The following is a 19,597-nucleotide window of genomic DNA, read 5'->3' as shown; positions in this document are numbered from 1 at the left end:
GTTGCAAGTTGAAGAACAGCAATCCAGAGGTCAAATCATCTCCCTCCTTCCTTTTGTCTTTCCCTGCAACTTTCCCTCACATTCCTTCTGTGACCAAACTTCCAGTTCAGCTCCGCCCCTTTAACCCCATGCAACCCCCCCCGCCCCCTACATACACACACACACACACACACACACACACACACACACACACACACACACACCCCACTCTCCAACTTCCTCTCTCCGGAGTGGAGGAATGTTTGACTGCTTTTTTGGAGTCGATCCTTTCAAAACCCTCTCTCTCCCTTTCCTCTCTCTCCCTCTCCCAGTCTCTCTACCCCTCTCTCTCCCTCAGTCTCTCTCATGAGCCTCCTCAGTCTCTCTCGTGAGCCTCAGACTGATGACATCATGACGACATCATCACTGGGACTTTGTGTGTGTGTGTGTGTCTGTGAGTGACTCTGACGTCACTGATGATGTCACAATTTATGACATCACTGATGACACCATCACTGGGACTTTGTGTGTGTGTGTGTGTGTGAGTGAATTTATGACATCACTGATGATGTCATCAGTGGGACAGAGAAACAGACAGAGCCCGAGCTCCCTTTTATATACTGATGATGATGATAATGTCAAGCAATGTCTGTTGATTTCAATCAATCACAGTCAATCCAAAATCCTAAAGCTTCTTATAGTTTTTTTAAATGACAAAACAAAAACACTCACCCAAATTCTAGGATAGTTCAAATTGAGCAAATCGTTCACAGGTCACACATCACCTCTTCGCTGCTGCGCTCCAGTTGGGAGAGATTACAACAGCTAAGGCAGCACTCAACAGCATTCAAGGTCTGGAACTCTTTACATTTGTTTTCTAACATTTCTGTCGTTTGTCTTTGTTCAGTATTTGACTCTTTAAGATGAATAAGTAGTTGTCCAAGAGTAGCTCTGACATTTCTCCCTCACTGACATAGCAACCTTGTTTCTGGATTCAAGAGTGGCTTTTCTTTTATATACAGTATAAATCTAAACTAAACTTTATATATGTGTTTGACAACATGAATGTTTTTGTACATCTCGACTGGTTCATGCCAAATTATAGGCTAGATTTGTTTCCTAAACCTTTGAATCTTTTGTGGAGTTGAGAAAAACATTAAGGGCTGATTTATGACATCAAGTCAGTACATTATCAATGGCTTGGATCAGTCCCACAGTCATTGAATATTGTTCTACATGTTCTATATTTTCTTGAGAGAAAAACAAATCACATTAATGTCAATATGTTTCCACTTTTTAAGCTTTTTTAATAAATCTGCCAATATTTAAATTCCCTAATGATACAATAAACCAAATCTATATACGAGGGATCAGCCGAGCAGCATTTTGGTAAACAAACCGCGTCACTGGGTGGCAACGGGTGGCAACTCTAGCCGGCTGACCCTGTTTACTTTTTAAAAACTGCGACAGTTTACACAACTTTAACACGACATGCATATATTATACTATACATCAGACTCTTGAGCTACTTCTGCTCTCACTCAGAATGTCAAAATATAAGCAATGTGATGTATACTTTTTGAGATATTAACATTTGTTTGGCACAACTCATACTAGTTAATTGCCGCGGGGTTCCGCATTTCTGGGTGGCTGTGACGTCACGCTGATTCATCCTATCGGATGCAACAAATACTAGAGCAATGAGTTGTTAGAGAGAATTTTTAGTGAGCAGTTTTATGATGTTGACTGACTTATCTTCTATAGCCTACTCTAATATTGTTTCAACATAAGAAATGTGAATGAGTCCATATCGCAGACTGCCAGCTCTTTACAGTAAAAGCACACAGGGGGAAAAAGGCAAATAAGAACAACTTCAGCTTGTTAGCATCATCTATACTTTGTAATATGGATTCAACATACAAATGTCATGTGAAACAATGAAAACAGCAAATATGCAAACAGTGTCCCAAATGTATGTTGCTCATTTGAATATTTTGGTCCCTGTCTCCTTGTCCATAAGATGTCTGCTGAGCTGTATTCTACGTGTGGACCGCATGGCGGATATAATGTAACTCTCCCCAACACTGAGGTGGGGGGCAGCAAACCTATACACCGCTTCATTCGGGGGGAGCCCAAGATTATTGGAGTGAGACACACACACACACACACACACACACACACACACACACACACACACACACACACACACACAATTCAGGCCATTATGGTTTCTTTTTAGAAAGCTATATATAGCTCCACTGTAGATAATCCCCAAATGGCCGAGGACCTGAACACTTTCTACTGCAGGTTCGAAAAGCCCTCATTCATGCCCCAGACACTTTACACGACACCAATAGAGAGGCAAAGTGACCGCCTACTTCCTGCTTCAGCACTGTACCAGAGATTTTTATCCGCCATTTATTTTCCCATGGACATTTCGTAAAATGCTTATAAAAATAGTTTTACTTCATCAAACCAAACGGTTCAGCTATATTTAGAATCGGGAGAGACCATCGAACATTTCACTCGGACCAAAACTTTAAAAGACTACATCGAAAACATATTTTCTTTAAATCCGCAATTGTGTTACGTTTCGGTCAGAGTGAAATGTTATGTAGTCTCTCCTGTTTCTAAATATATCTGAACGGTTTTGTTTGACCAAGTAACACTTTTGTTATACGCATTTTACAAAATGTCTATGGGAAAATAAATGGCGGATGAAAATCTTTGGTACAATGCTGAAGCAGGAAGTAGGCGGTCACTTTGCCTCTCTATTGTATACTTTGCCCCTTTTGCTTAGCTGGAAATTATGGTGGCTTTCAGGATGTTCCAGAACTTTACAACCTTGAACAGGTTTACAGCCCATGACCTTCCCCAGATCATAACCCACTGCCATTCAAATGTTAAGCCCAATCCGACCCGAGGTGTGTGGGCATGGGGTTGTTTCCAGGATTTTCCAGGACTTAGGTGGTTCCAGGACTTTACGACCTGCCCATGAACTTCCCCAGATCATAACCCACCATCATGCAACATTTTGTAAATGTTTAAATGTACCCGTGCCATGTTTGTTTAAACTTTAAACTTTTCTGTCGGTGAGTACTTTGAGACCAATGCAAATTCCTTGTATGTGTCCATACTTGGCCAATAAAGCTGATTCTGATATATGAGCAATATTTTCTAGTATTATAAAATGATTCTATTTGAGCAGTGAGTTTGAGAGATGCTGATGCGAGTCCTTTTTGATTCTCTCTTAGATTGTTCTGGTGGTCTTGGGCTCTTCCTTCTTCATCCTCGCCATCTGCATGAGGGATACCCTGAATCATGTGTGGAGAGGCTTCGCACCTGGTTACTGGCTGGGACTACTGGTTGGTAGCAGAACTGTTTTCATGAACTGATCACAGTGACCTGTGCATTCAGAATTTCACCAGCAAATTTCATTCCTAAAATTAGAAATGAAATTTGATTTTTAGAATAGAAATGGCTACAGTACAATCAAGAGGTTTACCAGCCATACCCAGAGCAATTTAGAGCGAGAGTGGCATCAGCGGAGGACCAAAATGCGTGACTCGTTAGCCAATGAACAGCCAGGAAGGGGTCTCGCGCTACTTTTGAATGCTAAAATAAAGCTAATGTACAATTTGATTTAAAAAAAACTTTCAAAGTACAGCACAAACTGTCCATTTTGCTGCAACTCGATAGTGCTGCTTAATCCAGTACCTTACTTCCTGGAACTCTTGAGAGTAAAAAACTGGTCCATTGGAGTGAATGTAGATGTTGCGACTCTTCTATATACATGGCTCTGGCCATACCCCAAATCAATTAGATTTGGTTGGAGGTCCTGCAGGCTTTGTCAGGTATGCTGCGTATGGTTGTGTCACGATACTCAATGCCATTTTGCCGGGGGATGGGGGGGGCAACACATCAAGAGGCATAACATAAACGAAGACAGATGGACAGACAGACGCATGCTTCTCCACAATATAGGCCAGATAAAACTCATGAATACTTTGCACTTGCACAGCAGATTACCCCTGCTCTAGTCAGCAGGCTATCACAACACTTTTAGCTTGTTCAAGGAACAGATACCCACCAACAGAAAGAGGGAAAATTCTGTAGTATGTTTGATTTAGCACTGCTGCCATCGATACTGTTGCAAATGAGTATTGTATCTGTTTTCTTTTTTTTATCGATAGCTATCGATACTGTTGATGCCTTTTGCAAATTAGCATTGTATTTGTTTAACATTTTTAGTAGCGATAAGGCTTATCGATACTTTTGACAACCTTATTGCTGGCTATTAAGTTTGAACAATTCATGTTTTCCTCCTCTTTAATAGATTATGTACCTTTTCCAATATCGTATCTGTTTTTACGGGGTAGGGCTAGGAAAATACTTTGATACCTATTGGATATACTACATTCAAATATTTAAATTTCAGAGAGCCAAGTGTGGCAAGCCTTTTGTCTTTTCAAATCAAGTCAAATCCAGTTGAAGCATGCTCAGCTCTCAGGGCTGTCGAGCTGCGGTTTGAGATGATTAAGATACTGCACATTAAAACAACTTTTCCTCCTCTCCTCTTGTAGTTCATCATATGTGGGATTCTATATATTTTGACAGAGCACAACCCAACTAAGAAAATGGTAAGTTCTGCTGTAACATTTTGAAGCAGAGATTGGCAATTTTGCCAGGGTCTGTGACCAACAGTATTTATTTTTATTGATATATTCATTCCCTACTAGATAACTCATTATGTTATGTTATATAAAAAGTAATCTTCAACATTGCTGTGTGTAAATGTTATGGATTGCCATTATGGATGTGGTGCATAAATAAATACCCACACCTGTTCCTCTTGGTCTCTCTCTCTCCTGTTGTCTCTTTTCTCCATCTGGCTCTTTGCTCCAGGTAACCATATCTTTGGCTCTGAGCATCATAACCTTGCTGGGGGCATTTTGGGCGGCTTTTATGATCTTCCTTCCCAGCATGCTCCACAACAACTACGTGAGGAGGAATTCTGACATGATCCACTATGACGAAGACGGCGGCGAGATTTCGTGGACAGGAGAGTATGAGGTAGGAGTATGAATGGTTTATTAGTAGTAGTATTCGTAGCAGTGTTCATTACTGACGCTTGCCCAGTTTTCCAATTTTGATGCCAACCCCAAATTACCATGTAAATACATTTCTATGTAAGTTTCATTGTATGATTTTCAATAATCTATTTATTTCAAAACATTGTGAAACCGTTTGATATCTTAAAAAATCTCAGTGTCAGGAAATTCAGGAACAGGAAATTAAACTTGTACTTGTACTTGCACATTTGCTGTTGTGATACAAACTCTCAGATTAAAATCTTGAAAATTGATTGATTGATTGAGAATCTTGAAAACAGGAGATGTTCAAATGAAGAGCTCACTGAATTAGAGAAGTCTAGGAATGGAGTCAGTACGTCCTGGCAAAGACGATGGGATTCAAGCAAGACGGCCCAACTTCAACTCACTTCCTGTCATTTTGTCATGTGGGTTTTGCCCATGATTTTCCACGGACACGCCCACTTAGAAGATTTTCGGCAGGTCTGAGTCAATGGTTGACCACGCCCATTTAGGAGAATTGCTGCTACCATTTGTTAGAATTGGCGGAGCCTGCGGTGACCCATCTATAGTAATATAATATCTATGGTCCCGGTCAACTTTTTGGGCTGTCAAATGTTTCCAGGACTATCCGAAAAACACTAAGCAAGCTGTGGACTTATAACTCTATTGTGTGTGTGTGTGTGTGTGTGTGTGTGTGTGTGTGTGTGTGTGTGTGTGTGTGTGTGTGTGTGTGTGTGTGTGTGTGTGTGTGTGTGTGTGTGTGTGTGTGTGTGTGTGTGTGTGTGTGTGTGTGTGTGTGTGTGTGTGTGTGTGTGTGTGTGTGTGTGTGTGTGTGTGTGTGTGCCCAGGGCATGGTATTCATTGTGGAGGCGATCTGCCAGTTCTACATCTTTGTGGGTGCAGTTATCTTCATTGTGATGTCATCACTGGCCGGGCGCGCCCTTCGTTCCACCAAGACTCAGGTGATAATACTACATAAGCTATACAAACAGGAAACTGACAAGAGAAGGGAAATAGTGGAGTAAAGCGGTGCTTCTTTTATCTTATTTTACTTCTGGGCAAAAACAGCAATATCAGTAGCAGGTAATAATACATCTCTGCATTACTTTCTCACGTGCACAGGGAATTTGTGGGTCTCTCCAAAACATCCCCAACACAACTTACAGGGAGGAACTAAAATTATTCTGGGAGACTGACCCAAAAAATAAAAAAAATCTTAGAATTATACAAAAATAATAATAAAATAATAATACAGTAGTAGTAGTAGTAGTAATGTAATATTATTATATATTTATATAATGATTTAATCGATTTAAAATATTAATAACTAAATATGAGATAGTATAAGCATTTGCTGGGTCTATACTGTATGGGCATGAGCCTGTTCTCTCTCCTCTCTTCAGGCACTTGTCGTGATGACTGCCACACCGCCGCCGACTGAATGAAGAGCAGAGAGGGAAGGAGTGAACTGTGAGGAGGATGGAGCGGAGCAGAGAGAATGTTTGGAGGCTTAGCGGTATCTCTCTCTCTCTCTGCATAGTTACTTAATAACCAATTCCAATAGCATGCTGGGGGGGTTGCGCTATATGATGCAATACAGATAATTATGTATTGTCTCCTCCCTCCGCAGGCTTATACAACCACGGTATATTACTTCCACTGAAGTGTACCCATCCACTCGTATGTGCTTCCTCGTGACTTTGTAGACGGGAGGTCAACAGTTCTGTGTACAGGGCTGCAGACAAACGCTGTTACTTTTATTCATAGTCTACAAAATAATGCTCCTGTGTCTTCAAGATGGGGAACTATGCAGGGCTTGAACGCATTCAACTGGTTGAAGGATATTCTCTCTAGACATGGTTCTCTCTAGAGATGTTAGGCCAGCCCTACCACCACCCAACCCTTTCCTGGGTACTTCCTTGTTTTCAGATTTGGAAATAAGTAAAAATGGATAAAAATAGTAAAGGTAGATGGGGGGGGAAAGACCAGTCTTTTGTTGTGTTCATATGGTTGGATCAATGCATCTAGTTCAGCGTCGTGAAATGAGTGGTGACACAGAAACTATCTGTGTTGATTGATTAAATAATTAATGAAACACAACTTGCAATGTTACCATCTTCTGATTATAATCAAGGTCACCACAATAAATACTTTTCTGTCACACATGACAAGACAAATAAATTGTATATATGTATAACTCTTTACATGCAGTTGTCTATGTTTGGGGGTTGGGCCAAGAATTGATTTTAGAGTCTATTTCTAACCATTGAGCCAACCAGCAGCCATGTCTGGACAACACTACACACACTATATGTGTTTTAAAAGACAATTTCTCATCCAACCAAATTCCAATGTATTTATAATGGGGAACTAGTTCAATACATGTGTCATTTAAGGTGCAGAACTGAATTTCATTATAATTAGTATCTCTTGCTCTATATAGAAAATAACATGCATTTGGTCTTGTCAGCATTTAACACAGCTTTAACAGTGATTTTCTTTTTACTTTCTCTCTCTTATGCTCACTTGACTTTATCTCAGAGGGGAGGTGCAGGTATCTCTGGGTGCTCTACCACAAAGGCACAGCGCTGGTGAACACGCATGTGCTCCGTGACGCGGTACTGCCGTGAGAAGGTCATAGGGCAGCGGGGGCAGGGGTAGGGGCGGACGCCCAGGTGGCTACGCGTGTGTCTGTTCAGAGAGCCTCTCTGGCTGAAGGAGCGCTCACACAGAGAGCACTGGTAGGTGTGCTGGACCGGGGTTGATAGGTGAGCTGGCACACTCGACGGCATGCAGACTGGCAGGGCAGAAGGTACACAGACTGGCAGTGTGGATGGCATGGAGGCTGGCACACAGTCTGGGACAGGATGCAGGATGCGACTTGGCCAACTGGTGGTCAGGCTTGCCCCGTCAACGCTGGGGGCAGCTCCAGCACCGACGGCCTCCTCCCCAACACAAGCCCCTGTCCCAGCACCAGATCTAACACCAATCTCTTGATGCCCACCAACAGCCACAGATCTCGTATCTCCAACCCTTTTCTCTCCAAACCAAGATTTTGTCTCCGTCTCATCCAAAGTCCCAGCCGCTCTATCTTCTCTCTTGTCCAGTTTCCATTGATGTTTACTGTCATTCCCAGTCTCACCTGTGTCCTCTCCTTCACCCCCCTGGACAAATCCAACCCCTCTCTCTTCATCTTCAAGCCCAGCTCTGTGTGACACTAGCAGCTCAGCAGACCTGGTGCTAATGTCCAGCAGTAGAACCTGGTTTGTCCCTCTGGTATAATGTTCTCCTAGAGGGCTACAGGTAGCAATCCCCTCCCCATCACTGGACTGGTCTGGGTGATGATGAGGATGGAGATGGATGACGTGGCTGGTGTCGAGGTGTTCAGAGTGTGTGTGTGAGAGGTGTGTGTGTCCCTGGGACAGGCAGTGATAATGGAGATGTCCACGGTACGAGTGCCCCACGACGCCGTCAGCGGGGTTGTAAGTGTCGCTGGCCACAGGCATGGTAAAAGTGGCATTTGGTTCTGTGATCTCAGCGTCCGAGATGTTTTCCAACTCCTCCTCAGATGGGGGGTGTTGTTCAGCAGGCCCCTGCTCTCTTTCTGGTTGGTCAGAGGCAGAAAGACTGTGCGTGACATCATCCAAAGTTGATTCAGGTGTGGTGGAGGCACTGTCTCTTCTATCTGTCGAAGCTGTGTGAAGGAGAAGGCCATTGTCTGTGTGGCTGCAGTGACTCTCAGCTCTGCATGAGCCAGAGGCCGTGTCTGTTCTATTTCTCTCAGCTCTATGCAGGCTTGAGTAGACGTTAGAGCGACTGTCTAAGCGATCCGTTTCAGCTGACCCTGAACTCCGACCCAGCCAGTGAAAGTCCTGTCCCTCCTCTGCACTTGCCATGGAAACATCCTGGCAATCAGTACATTCCTCCCGGTGTTGTTTTGAAGGGAAGTCGTCGAAACTGAGGTCAGTTTTATACTCGTGATCTCTGTAACCCGTGTCCTGTGATATTCCATCTTCTCTAGGATGTTTGTCATTCTGTATTCCAAAATGGCCTGCATTGCTGCCTTCGTAATCCTGGTGCAGCATTTCATATTGATCGGTAGTGGGTTTGTAATAAGTATGTTGTATTCCACAACACTCTGACCGGTCATCGTAATTCCATTCCTGGGTTCCAAATTGACTCCTGCCTTTAGCAGTAACACCAATCCTGACCCTGGCAGTGTTGTGACTGTGTGTGCCCTCTTCTGGACTGGCTGGCTGTGGGATGGCAGACCTGATGATGCTGGTAGAGGCCTGGAAGGCTGGACGGAGAGGTGGCGGGACGGGGCCCTCTGCTGGACGGAGTACGGTCGCTCTATTACTGTGACAGATGACAGGCACCGCCCCACAGCTACGGGGAGAAGAGGAGGAGGAGGAGGAGGAGGAGGAAGAGGAGCGCTCGGAGGCACAGCCATCGTCTCTATGACGACGACGGGATGGAGAGACAGGAGGCAGGGAGGTGGAGGGACGGGGGAAAGGAGAGTTTCGAAACTCCTCCTGCATCCTCCTCCTGTGTCGACGGAGTGAATAGCCCTTCTCATCTTCCCCTTCTCTGTTCCTTAGCAGCACCTCCTCTGGTTTCCTTGTGTCCAGTGAATGCAGTCGCTTTGTCGCTCTGCTCCTCCCTCCCTCTTCCACTTCAGCGTGAGGTGAATAGGGGCGCCTCCTCTTCATACTCCTCTCCTCCATTGTGCTCCCCTGCCCCTCCTCTTGCTCTACACTGCCAGCTGAATGGCACCGCTCCTCTTTGCTCCTCCTCGCCACCTCCTGCCCTTCAGCAGTACTGGGCAAATAAGGCAACCAATCCCGTTGCATCAGACGATGTACTTGTATAGAACTGCAGGTTTTCACACTACTTACAGTGCTTCCAGGTGCGCTACTACAGCAACTTTCAGCATTTGTACTGCTACTTCTACAAGTAGCTCTTTCTACACGGTTAATACAGGAAGTCTCATCACATGCTTCCGCATTGGCTGAATATTGATGATCGTTTTTCACAGGTTTTCTATCGGCATTGATATTGTCTGAATAGGACTGGTTGTCAGCTCCAGTGCAATCGGGATTCCCCTCAGGCCATTGCCAAGCTCTCAGGGCCTCCTGCAGTTTGTCCATCTGCAGGTGGCAGGCAGCAGTGAACAGGCTGCAATACTGCTGCTGGCCAATAGGGGTGGGCAGAGCCCCTGTGTAAATGTAGTCCAGTACAAGTGGCAGTACAGAGTCAGACACACAGGGAGCATGTAGCTCCACCAGGGCGCCAGTAGAGGACAGGAGAGAAGCCAAGACCGGACTGGAAGCTGCAAGGACACACCTGCAGGAGCAATGAGACAACATGAGGTGATGTTTTCTTGTCCTGAAAGCCCCCCTCCACTGTATTTTAACATTTTTAATATTTCATATTTTTTTTCTGAGTCATTTCCTAACAATGTTGATTAGCCACTCTGTTCAACATTTTTTTTTTACAAATAGGCGGACCTAATTCTGTGCTCAAAGTTAAAACATTTTAAGGTATACTATGCAACTATTTAATAATAACAATAATAATAATAATAATAATAATAATAATAATAATAATAATAATAAAAAACAACAACATATACACAGTACACTCATACAAAGGATTACCCTCTCAATCATCACTTATGACCCATAGAATTGTGTGGCCATGTGTTTATGTGCTGTATTTTCGTGTTTTCACAATGTTTTGCTCTGTTCCAGACTTTGTTGGCAGAAACACTTTCAGAGCCCACGTGGGGGCGTGTAGTGCCCAGCCAATAGCATCACACATCCCACTGAAACACTAGCTAACTACCAAGTACCAGTCGTGCTGACTTCAATGGTGGAATCAGTTTTGAAATGCATTGCTTGGTTGTTGAAAAAAGTGTGTTATACTCTTCTTATGACTACTATACTATGAACGTCTATCATAAAAACTGATGACAGTATATATTTTTTTTTTGTAAACTTCAATCTGTGAATAAAAGGGTAGGTAAATGGAGTTTAGGTTGATTTAGCCCAAATTAATTGGGAAATATATAACTTAATCATGTTAATTAAATGTGAATGATAAAAGGGGTGTGTCTTGCTCACCTGTGTGCAGGGTAGAGCTGAGCAGGGCTCTGTCTCTGTCTGACCACACAGTCGCAGAACTGAGCTTGGTCTCTTTGGAGGTTCAGACTTGCCAACATGGAGACAGCGTGACCACTAACTTCCTGGGTGCAGGCTGCCACCTATAGAAAACAGGACAGAGTAGTACCCTACATATTACTGCTTACCCATTGATACCTGATGCAGCATTTGCGTGTATATCCCTCATTTGTGTGCGTATCCCTTTAAGACCGCGAACCGTCTTAAAGGGATACACACACAAATGCTGCATCAGGTATCAATGGCTGAACAAAGCACTATTGCTTCCTTGCTTGATCCTTACTTCCTCAAGGAACATGTAGTAACGGGGGAAAAAAGCGAATTTATCTTTTCAACTTTGGTTTGCTTCACATGTAGGAATCATATACCTTTTGCCATAAACTAGCTGAATAGATACGTTGATACTAGATAGACAGACCGACAAGACACCCCAACATACAAGGGTATATACATATAACTTGGCCTACCAATTTTCCATAACTAGTTCCAGCACATCAATGTCAACAGAGTGAAACATTCTAAACTGCTTCAACATCAGAAGAAACCAGCTTTCTCTTACTTCCATGGTGCATCCAACCAAACGCCCCCGCTGTCCAGTGTGTGTTGAAAAGCTCCTGTGTGCAGTGAGAGCATTAGCAAGTCTTGTGTGCAGTTGTACTCTGAAGAGATCCTCCATGTGGGCTATATAGTCTCAGGGTTGTATCTACGCACATTGTCTCATTCGGAAAACAATCACACGCTTCTCATATTGGGAGCGTGGTGGCGTGACAGGTGCTTATAGGGAGTCCCGGGGTCTGACGTCAGTCTCCATGGCCTGTCAAGGAGGCAGACGGAGACCAGCCCACACAAAGTACAGAGTTATAGCAGATAGAGCCGATATACTCCCCGTTCAGATCACAGATTCAAGAGAGATGTTACTTTGAATGACCAATCTATGCCATTTTAGTTTTGTTGGATAAATCCAATAAATACCAAGAGCTCACTGTGAAATAGCTTGGGAACTTCCCATTTTGCTCGGGCCCCTCCAGGGAGGTCAGAGGTCAGGGTCAGCTACAGAAAAGTCTGGTAGGGACTCGCTCGGCATATTGCTCAAGGACACTTCAGCAGGACGGGGTTTAAATCCTTGGCCTCTGCATTCAAAGATGGACGACTTAACCGCTGGGCCACCCTGCTAGTTGCCCCGTTAAATGATATTTTGGCTGGAGCATGGAACACAGCTGAGATCGTGGTAGAGAAACCTCTGATAATGTCGCATGCTCATTTCTAGGGTGGATATACTCTGGAGACGATGCGCCCTGGGGGCACTTTCTTGGGGGGTGTGATCAAACCCATGCGCTTAGCGCGCTACGCATGGCCTGTGACTTTCATTAGGATAACCACTCCAATTTATTATATTGTTTGGCTTATGTTGTGTTGGACATTCCAACTTTCTGAGTCTATTTAATTTATTTATTTTATCCAGGAAGGTCCCACTGAGATAGGCTTCTTCCAGGGAGTCCTGCTCCAAAAAGCATGAACTATTACACACAAGCCATCTTCAACGTACTGAGAAGGAGAAGACATTTCTATCGACTTTAATTCTACGTTGGCGGGCATATCCAGTTGCAGCACCACATGCCAGGCCCCTAGCTGACGCTTTGTTGACAACTCCTTACTAAGCCATTTCTCCACCCTTGCCCACCATGTGCTTGTCACGCCTCTGCAGAGCGCTCTAAAGTTACAGCCACACCCCGCGCTGTGCTGTGCTGTGCACTGGGCAGTAGTAGTACTCTCCCTGGCGACTGCGCAATGGAAATACCACGGTCACACACACCAGCAGGCAGCACATAGATACCCATTTAGATCTCAGCAGACACACTGAAAAAAGGTCTTGTGAGAGTCTTGTGGCACAGTGGTTGCCGTGCAGGCGGCAGTGGTGGTCTCAAGGTTAGATAAGCGAGCTTGTGACCGGAAGGTCGTCGGTTCAATCCCCGGGACCGGCAGGATAAAATCTGGGTGGGGAAAGGGAAAAGGCAGCACTTGCACCATCACTCATTACAACCACTGAGGTGCCCTTGAGCAAGGCACTTAACTACAAACCGCTCGGGTGGAGCTGCTCTAATCTTACGTCACAGGCTCTCTCTCAAAAGAGAAGAGCCTGGTATCTGCTCTTCCGGTCTGAGATCCGGTGGATCTGGCCATTTGTTTCCAGGTGTGCAGGTGTGCTGCAGTGCTATCGCTCTATCGTGTTATTTGGTTTAGTTCATGTTATTTTTGTGTATTAGATATAGCTAGATAACTCACGTACGTAGGGACACTCACGCCTCACAGGAGCAAGGGGGGGATAGCACAGGACCCGGAACTGTGGGGTAACTCGCCATTCAAAACAATGAGTGCGGATGTGAATTTTGTAAATAAACAAGACATGTATGTGAGCTTCGGTTTTTAGCCCGAATATTAGAAAAGACCCCACTGATTCATAACAGCTAGGTCTAAAGTCATGTTGTAGCAGTCGGGTGCACTTGGTCACAAGCAAGACAACAGTAAAACGGACAGGTTTTTGGATTGAGTTTGGCGTCAAGTGTGAACGTGTGTGAATGTGAACAGGGCGCTTCTGGAAAAGAGAGCATTGCCCTCTCATGGAGACTCCCCCTGTAAATAAAGGTAAAAAAAAAAAAAAAAAAAGCTAACAACTTGTCTGTTTTTATTGGCATTATTTTTATTGTCATTATGTACAGTATTTGATATGAAATATGAACAAGTGTAGCGGAGTAAATCTTCATGCTATTCCCTTCAGCAACGCTGATAAGGCAGATTGGAAAGGAGTGAACTGGCATACATACTTATTACTGTAGTTAAAAATGAATTAATCAAATTATATGCGAAATTATATTGAAACAAAACAAATAAGTAATAGATAAACAGCATTATTTATGTAGAAAAGAAAAGGATACTTGGCTTTAGAATGTCCATCGTTGTAGGAATTCCCAATGTTGCAGTGTTTGCATATTTGTAGTACTGTACAGTAAATGTTTTTAGAATTGGTGTGAATAATGGTGTTATTATTGCTATAATATTCCATAATAATAATAATAACCCAAACATGTACAGTACCTTATTTCATGCAATTTGGCCAGGGGGTGGCACTGTGGTGACATTTGACATTTTTGAACAACTGTATCTCACAATCTCGCACAAAGACATCATTGATACCAAACTTGGTAATCAGATCTAATTGCTTTGCTCTATAAATTTGCTTCTTGTACCATTCAATTCCTCCAGAATGGTTTGGCTTTGGTTGGAGTATAGGCATGATGTATGACATGTGGTTCTCAACCTTTTTACAATTATAAGGGATAAAACTGACTGAAATAAATCTGAGCTCTGCCACCCATGATGTCCACTATAATGGAACACACACACATCCAGCTGTTTTCCATCTTGTCCCAGTTCCATTTTTACCCTCCGTGCCATGTAAGAGTATCTCTCTCTCACACACTCACACTCACACACACACACACACACACACACACACACACACACACACACACACACACACACACTCTGTGTGCCCAGCATTCAGCATCAGAGTTGCTATTCTTGCCAACTGCTATTCTTAGCTACATGGCATCACACTGTACACACCTAACCTCTTACCTACATTCTCTCTCTCTCACACACACGCACACACGCGCATGCACACGCACACACACACACACACACACACACACACACACACAGAGGGTAGAGCAGGTCAGAGGCTGCTGCCAAGAGAAGTATCCCTAAGGCATTGAGGCTTATGTTTCAAATCTTATTTTTCCACTTTGTTGACCTCTCTTACCTCTCTTGGAAAAGATGTTCAAGGAGCTACCAGGTGATCAACAGGAGGACATGCAAACATGTTTTAAACAGGGTTTCTCTTTCTGCTCATGTTCTTTTCATAGGAAGGATGCCCAAGTGGCTTGGCAATGCATTTGAACAGCAGCCACTGATGGAGAAAATGTGGCCGATTCATTTGAATCTGTAAGAAATAAAATAGGACACGGTGTCCTTTGCCCAAACATCCAGTGGAGTGTTCAGTAAGGATCTTCATGTGACCATGTACTAACCACATGAAGAAGGCATGCAGCTGTTTGTTTGTTTGTTTGTTTATTTAGGATCCCCATTAGCACCAGCATACTAGCATAGGCTATTCTTCCTGGAGTCCAAACACATACAATACATACACACAAAACAATTACATGCAAACACATAGCACAAAACACCACATCAGAAATATATAACAAAAACAAATTAAAATAAAATAAAAGTAAAAATAAAAATCAGATGCAAAGAGAGTAACGATGTGTCAAGAGGAAAATAAATAGCTAATATATAGTCTTCCCAGAGCTTAATTATTAATTCAATAATATATATGTAAAACCTAACAACATACACACGTCACCCAAACAACAAAATATGTATGCAAGTACAGTATTGTCCACATTTCTTCTATCCTTAATTTCACAGTTTGCTCATACATAATTAAATCACTACGGCAACATTAGAAGATACTGTTTAAGTAATGTCATCATGAGTGCAAGTATGATACAAGTTTAGCCATCAGACTAGTGTTCATTGTTAGACATAATCATAATCATCATCATCTTCCTGTTGATCCTCTGTTTAGAGTCCCTCCTCTCTGGAGCCTCAGGTGCTGCTGAGCCAGCAGACAGTGTCGAGGCTCGTCCAGCTGCCAGAATCGTCTTTTGCCGGCAAGGGCTGCAGCTGCGTCTGCTGGGTGTAGTACTGCACTGCACCACCAGGTTTTCTTCTGCACACACTCTGCCACACTGGTGCAGCTGGTTAGCACTGAAACTGTCTAACTGACAAAGTGAAGAGGTGATTCTGGTCGTTTTTTTCACCGTCCCATCCTGTCCATCTACTCAAGTGAAAAGAATAAGAATGCCACCTGTTGGGTTGCAAGCTGAATTCACCCAATGTAGAGGTCCTCTGTGTGGAAGCAGGTAACCCTGTAACAACAGCTACCTTCACTATGGGAGTCGACTGAGAGGGGGGGGGATGAAGTCAAGAGACTGTGAGTAATCACACTGGATCATATCAATAGTGGCATTTTCATTGCTATTCATATCTTGCGTGCCTGGTGACTGCAAATTGCCACCACTGTCTATGTGAATGCCTTGATTGTTATTTAGATCCTGTTTCTCTGGTGTCTGTAAATACTGGACTGGCATCTCGCTGCCACTCTCTGCATGCATGCTGAGTCTCTCTGTGTTCAACAGTGAGCTACTGAACAAGTCTGCTGAACAATCATAAATGTCCTCTAGAGGGTGCTCGTCTTCATCCTTGCATTTATTGAAAGATACAGAAGCAGATTCCTCATCCGCCTGCTCACACTCATGGGAACACGCCTCACTGGTTTGCCACCTGTTTTGCCACCCATCAGCATCCCTGTCTGTCTGGTCAGGAAACTCAAGAGTGACGTCACCCTCATAACTCACTGCAGCTGTATTAGTGACATCTTGTAGGATCCCCTTGTAGGAGCGTGTGTCTGTCATTGGGTTGATACTTTCATACAGTGAGACAGATTCATTTGATGAGTTATTGTCATGCGATTGTCCAACTGATGTGTCGCTTCTATGTGTCGCTTCTAGGTGTTTCTTTCTGATTTGGTGCAATTACATTTGGCTCCGTTTCACGAAATGTGTCAAACACTTCATCTCCCTCACACAAAAACACCGCTAGACTCTGAGAGAAAGGCAAATCCTCCCAAACCACGGAACTTGACAAAGATGTTTTGGTCTGCTCTCTTTCAGAAAGCCCCTTTTCCTGGGGCTGAGTGGTAGAGTCCTACTGTGGCCAGGCTGGGAAGGACGGGACCAAGTGTGCAGGGTGGGGGAGTTACCATTAGCATTCTGGATAGAGGAGTCTGCACATTTAGTGAATGAGTGACAAGAGCTGCTCTCATAGAATGATGGAAGGGGTGACTTCCTGTTTCTCCCAGCAGCCTCTCTGCCACACAGGTGCATGATGGGATGGTCCTTTGCTGTGTGTCTGTCTGCTGTTCTCACCTCCACTGTCCTGGGTGCTGTAGCCTTCCTCCTGCTCCACTGATGAAGTCACCAGTCCCAGTGACTGTTGCCATGGCGGGGTGGGACTAAGGGTGCAGCCATGGTGCTGTGATCTAGCAGTAAAACACAGGAAATTGTTAAACAGTTGTCATAATACAGGAAGAAAAGGTCAAGCAATGTCGCAATAGTGGGCACTTTCACATCTAACCATAATGCATCTAGTGAGACCATCTGATAGAGGAGATTTAAGGAACAGCTCACCCTAAAATCCCAAATGCATTCCCTCTCACCTGTAGTGCTATTTATCCATCTATATCGTTTTGTGTTAGTTGCCTGAGTTTTGGAGATATCGGCCGCAGAGTTTCTGCCTTCTCTCCAATACAATGGAACTGGATGGCACTCAGCTTGTGGTGCTCAAAGTGCCAAAGTAATACATTTGAAAAACTCAACAGCAATGTCTCTTTCCAGAAATCATGACCCCGTTACTCAAGATAATCCACAGACCTTGTTATGAGCAGTTTCATGGAGGAACTATTTTCTTTTGACCGAACTACAGCTGCTAGCTAGTTCCTATATGAGACTGAAAAATAAAATAGTTCAACTGCTCACAATATCGTCGTAATGTAGTAAGTTACCTTTGTGGTGATTGGGAAAGAAGACACACGGCAGGTGGTGTGGTATTATTGAAACTGCTGGCTGGAGAATGATGGAGCTTCAGCAGTAGACTTGTTGCTGAGGGTCCAGAGGTTCTGCTGTGATCCGCTGATCCCAGTGGATCTTCTGCAGCTTTTTGAAGAAGGATCCGGTAATAAGTGATCACAGTGCAGCCTCCCAGAGCTGCAGCTTTGGGGAGGATGATCTGACTGGTGATGAACTGGGCTAACAAAGGGACATTTTCTGTGGCAGTTATCTATGAGAGAGAGATACAAAACCAGGGCTGGTTGAGATCACGCAGACTGGATCAAATGGATGAGAGGATGAATGAATGGATTCATGCATTTTCCACAAAATTCCATTACCGTGTTTGTCTATCACATGCAATGCTTTAGACACCACTGATCAGATTTGGACAAAACTATTCGGTGCCTCACCACTGTTGTTTCTTCTGGCATTTCAAAGTTATACTGATTGAGTTTCTAAAATGTAAAGGTCCAAACGAGGTGATTTGTTGCTTCAGAGCAAAACAGCATAATTTGTGGGGGTGACTACATCATGTTCACTGTTGCCTTGTGTAGTCATGGAAACAAACCCTGGTTTATCTGTGACAGAGCTACTCTTGGTATTAATAGAGGATCACATTTTAAACTGGAGAAATCGCACATGCCTAGTATAACCTTTAAGCCCCTGGAATACCCATCTCATGGTACCTTTATTCCAAAGATAAAATGTCTCCCAATAAAACAGTCCTCGACAGCCTTGACCAGCAGTGTGGATCTGGTTGGTGCTTCAACTGGCAGATCTGAGTCGTGCACCAACCTGCAACATAACAGACACAATAACAAAACCATGAGACTAGTTTAGGTTTCACCAAACTAGTTAGTAAGGAGGATGGGAGAAAGAACAACAGGATGAGCCTTCTTGAAGCACCATGGGCATAATTTAATGGAAACAGTGGTTAAAGTTAATTTTGACACTTGCAGATTACCTTTGCAATCCAATGGCATGAATGCCAAAGAATGGGTCCAGACAGGTAGGTTCCAAATAGTGTTACTCCTGTGGCTGTCCCGGGCCACTCTCAGCAACAGACGGTACCTGTAGTGAACCTGTTCCTTCAGACAGCTGTGGCCACACTTGGAGCATCTGCATCTGAGAGGGTGGAGAGAGAGGGAACATAAGTGTATGTGTTTGTGTGTCTCAATGTATGTATGTGTGTGTGTGTGTGTGTGTGTGTGTGTGTGTGTGTGTGTGTGTGTGTGTGTGTGTGTGTGTGTGTGTGTGTGTGTGTGTGTGTGTGTGTGTGTGTGTGTGTGTGTGTGTGTGTGTGTGTGTGTGTGTGTGTGTGTGTGTGTGTGTGTGTGTGTGTGTGCTTCACTGCGTTCCAGACAGATTGACCGATTAGCGCACGTCACGTAGTCCACGTGCGCGCCGCACTCGCTTTCTACAGACTCTTTTCCGCGTTTTGATTGATTTTGATTGGAGGCCTGTTTGGCGCATTTTTCGTCACGCGTGACGGAAGTTCTTCAAAGTAAAAGCGTGCAATATGTCCCTTGAAAAAATAAAAGCGCTGCAATTACTTAATATCATTCATGGATTTCTACATAATTCTTGACATGTGGATTGTTGGCACTTGGTA

The 19,597-nt window shown here is 43.8% G+C and overlaps 1 protein-coding gene across 1 annotated transcript; it reads left to right on the top strand.

Moving 5' to 3' along the window:
- The first annotated feature begins 782 nt into the window (after positions 1-782).
- On the top strand, positions 783-7,238 carry LOC310788900 (uncharacterized protein). Its single transcript, XM_083650484.1, has 7 exons — positions 783-831; positions 2,000-2,125; positions 3,234-3,344; positions 4,563-4,619; positions 4,885-5,052; positions 5,921-6,034; positions 6,476-7,238. The coding sequence occupies exons 2-7, from the start codon at positions 2,000-2,002 to the stop codon at positions 6,515-6,517; spliced, it is 618 nt and encodes a 205-aa protein (XP_083506610.1). The 5' UTR covers positions 783-831; the 3' UTR covers positions 6,518-7,238.
- Positions 7,239-19,597: the final 12,359 nt, after the last annotated feature.

This window comes from Poromitra crassiceps (genome assembly GCF_964638095.1).
Source record: "Poromitra crassiceps genome assembly, chromosome: 14".
Taxonomy (NCBI): domain Eukaryota; kingdom Metazoa; phylum Chordata; class Actinopteri; order Beryciformes; family Melamphaidae; genus Poromitra; species Poromitra crassiceps.
Note: the sequence above shows the minus strand (reverse complement) of the source record. Positions and strands in the feature narration are given on the sequence as shown.

Excerpts from the sequence above, each read along its gene's own strand:
- LOC310788900 (XM_083650484.1), top strand. The coding sequence starts at position 2,000 with ATGTCTGCTGAGCTGTATTCTACGTGTGGACCGCATGGCGGATATAAT. Across the intron at positions 4,620-4,884 it reads ACAACCCAACTAAGAAAATG|GTAACCATATCTTTGGCTCT; the intron begins GTAAGTTCTGCT and ends TCTTTGCTCCAG. Across the intron at positions 5,053-5,920 it reads CGTGGACAGGAGAGTATGAG|GGCATGGTATTCATTGTGGA; the intron begins GTAGGAGTATGA and ends GTGTGTGCCCAG.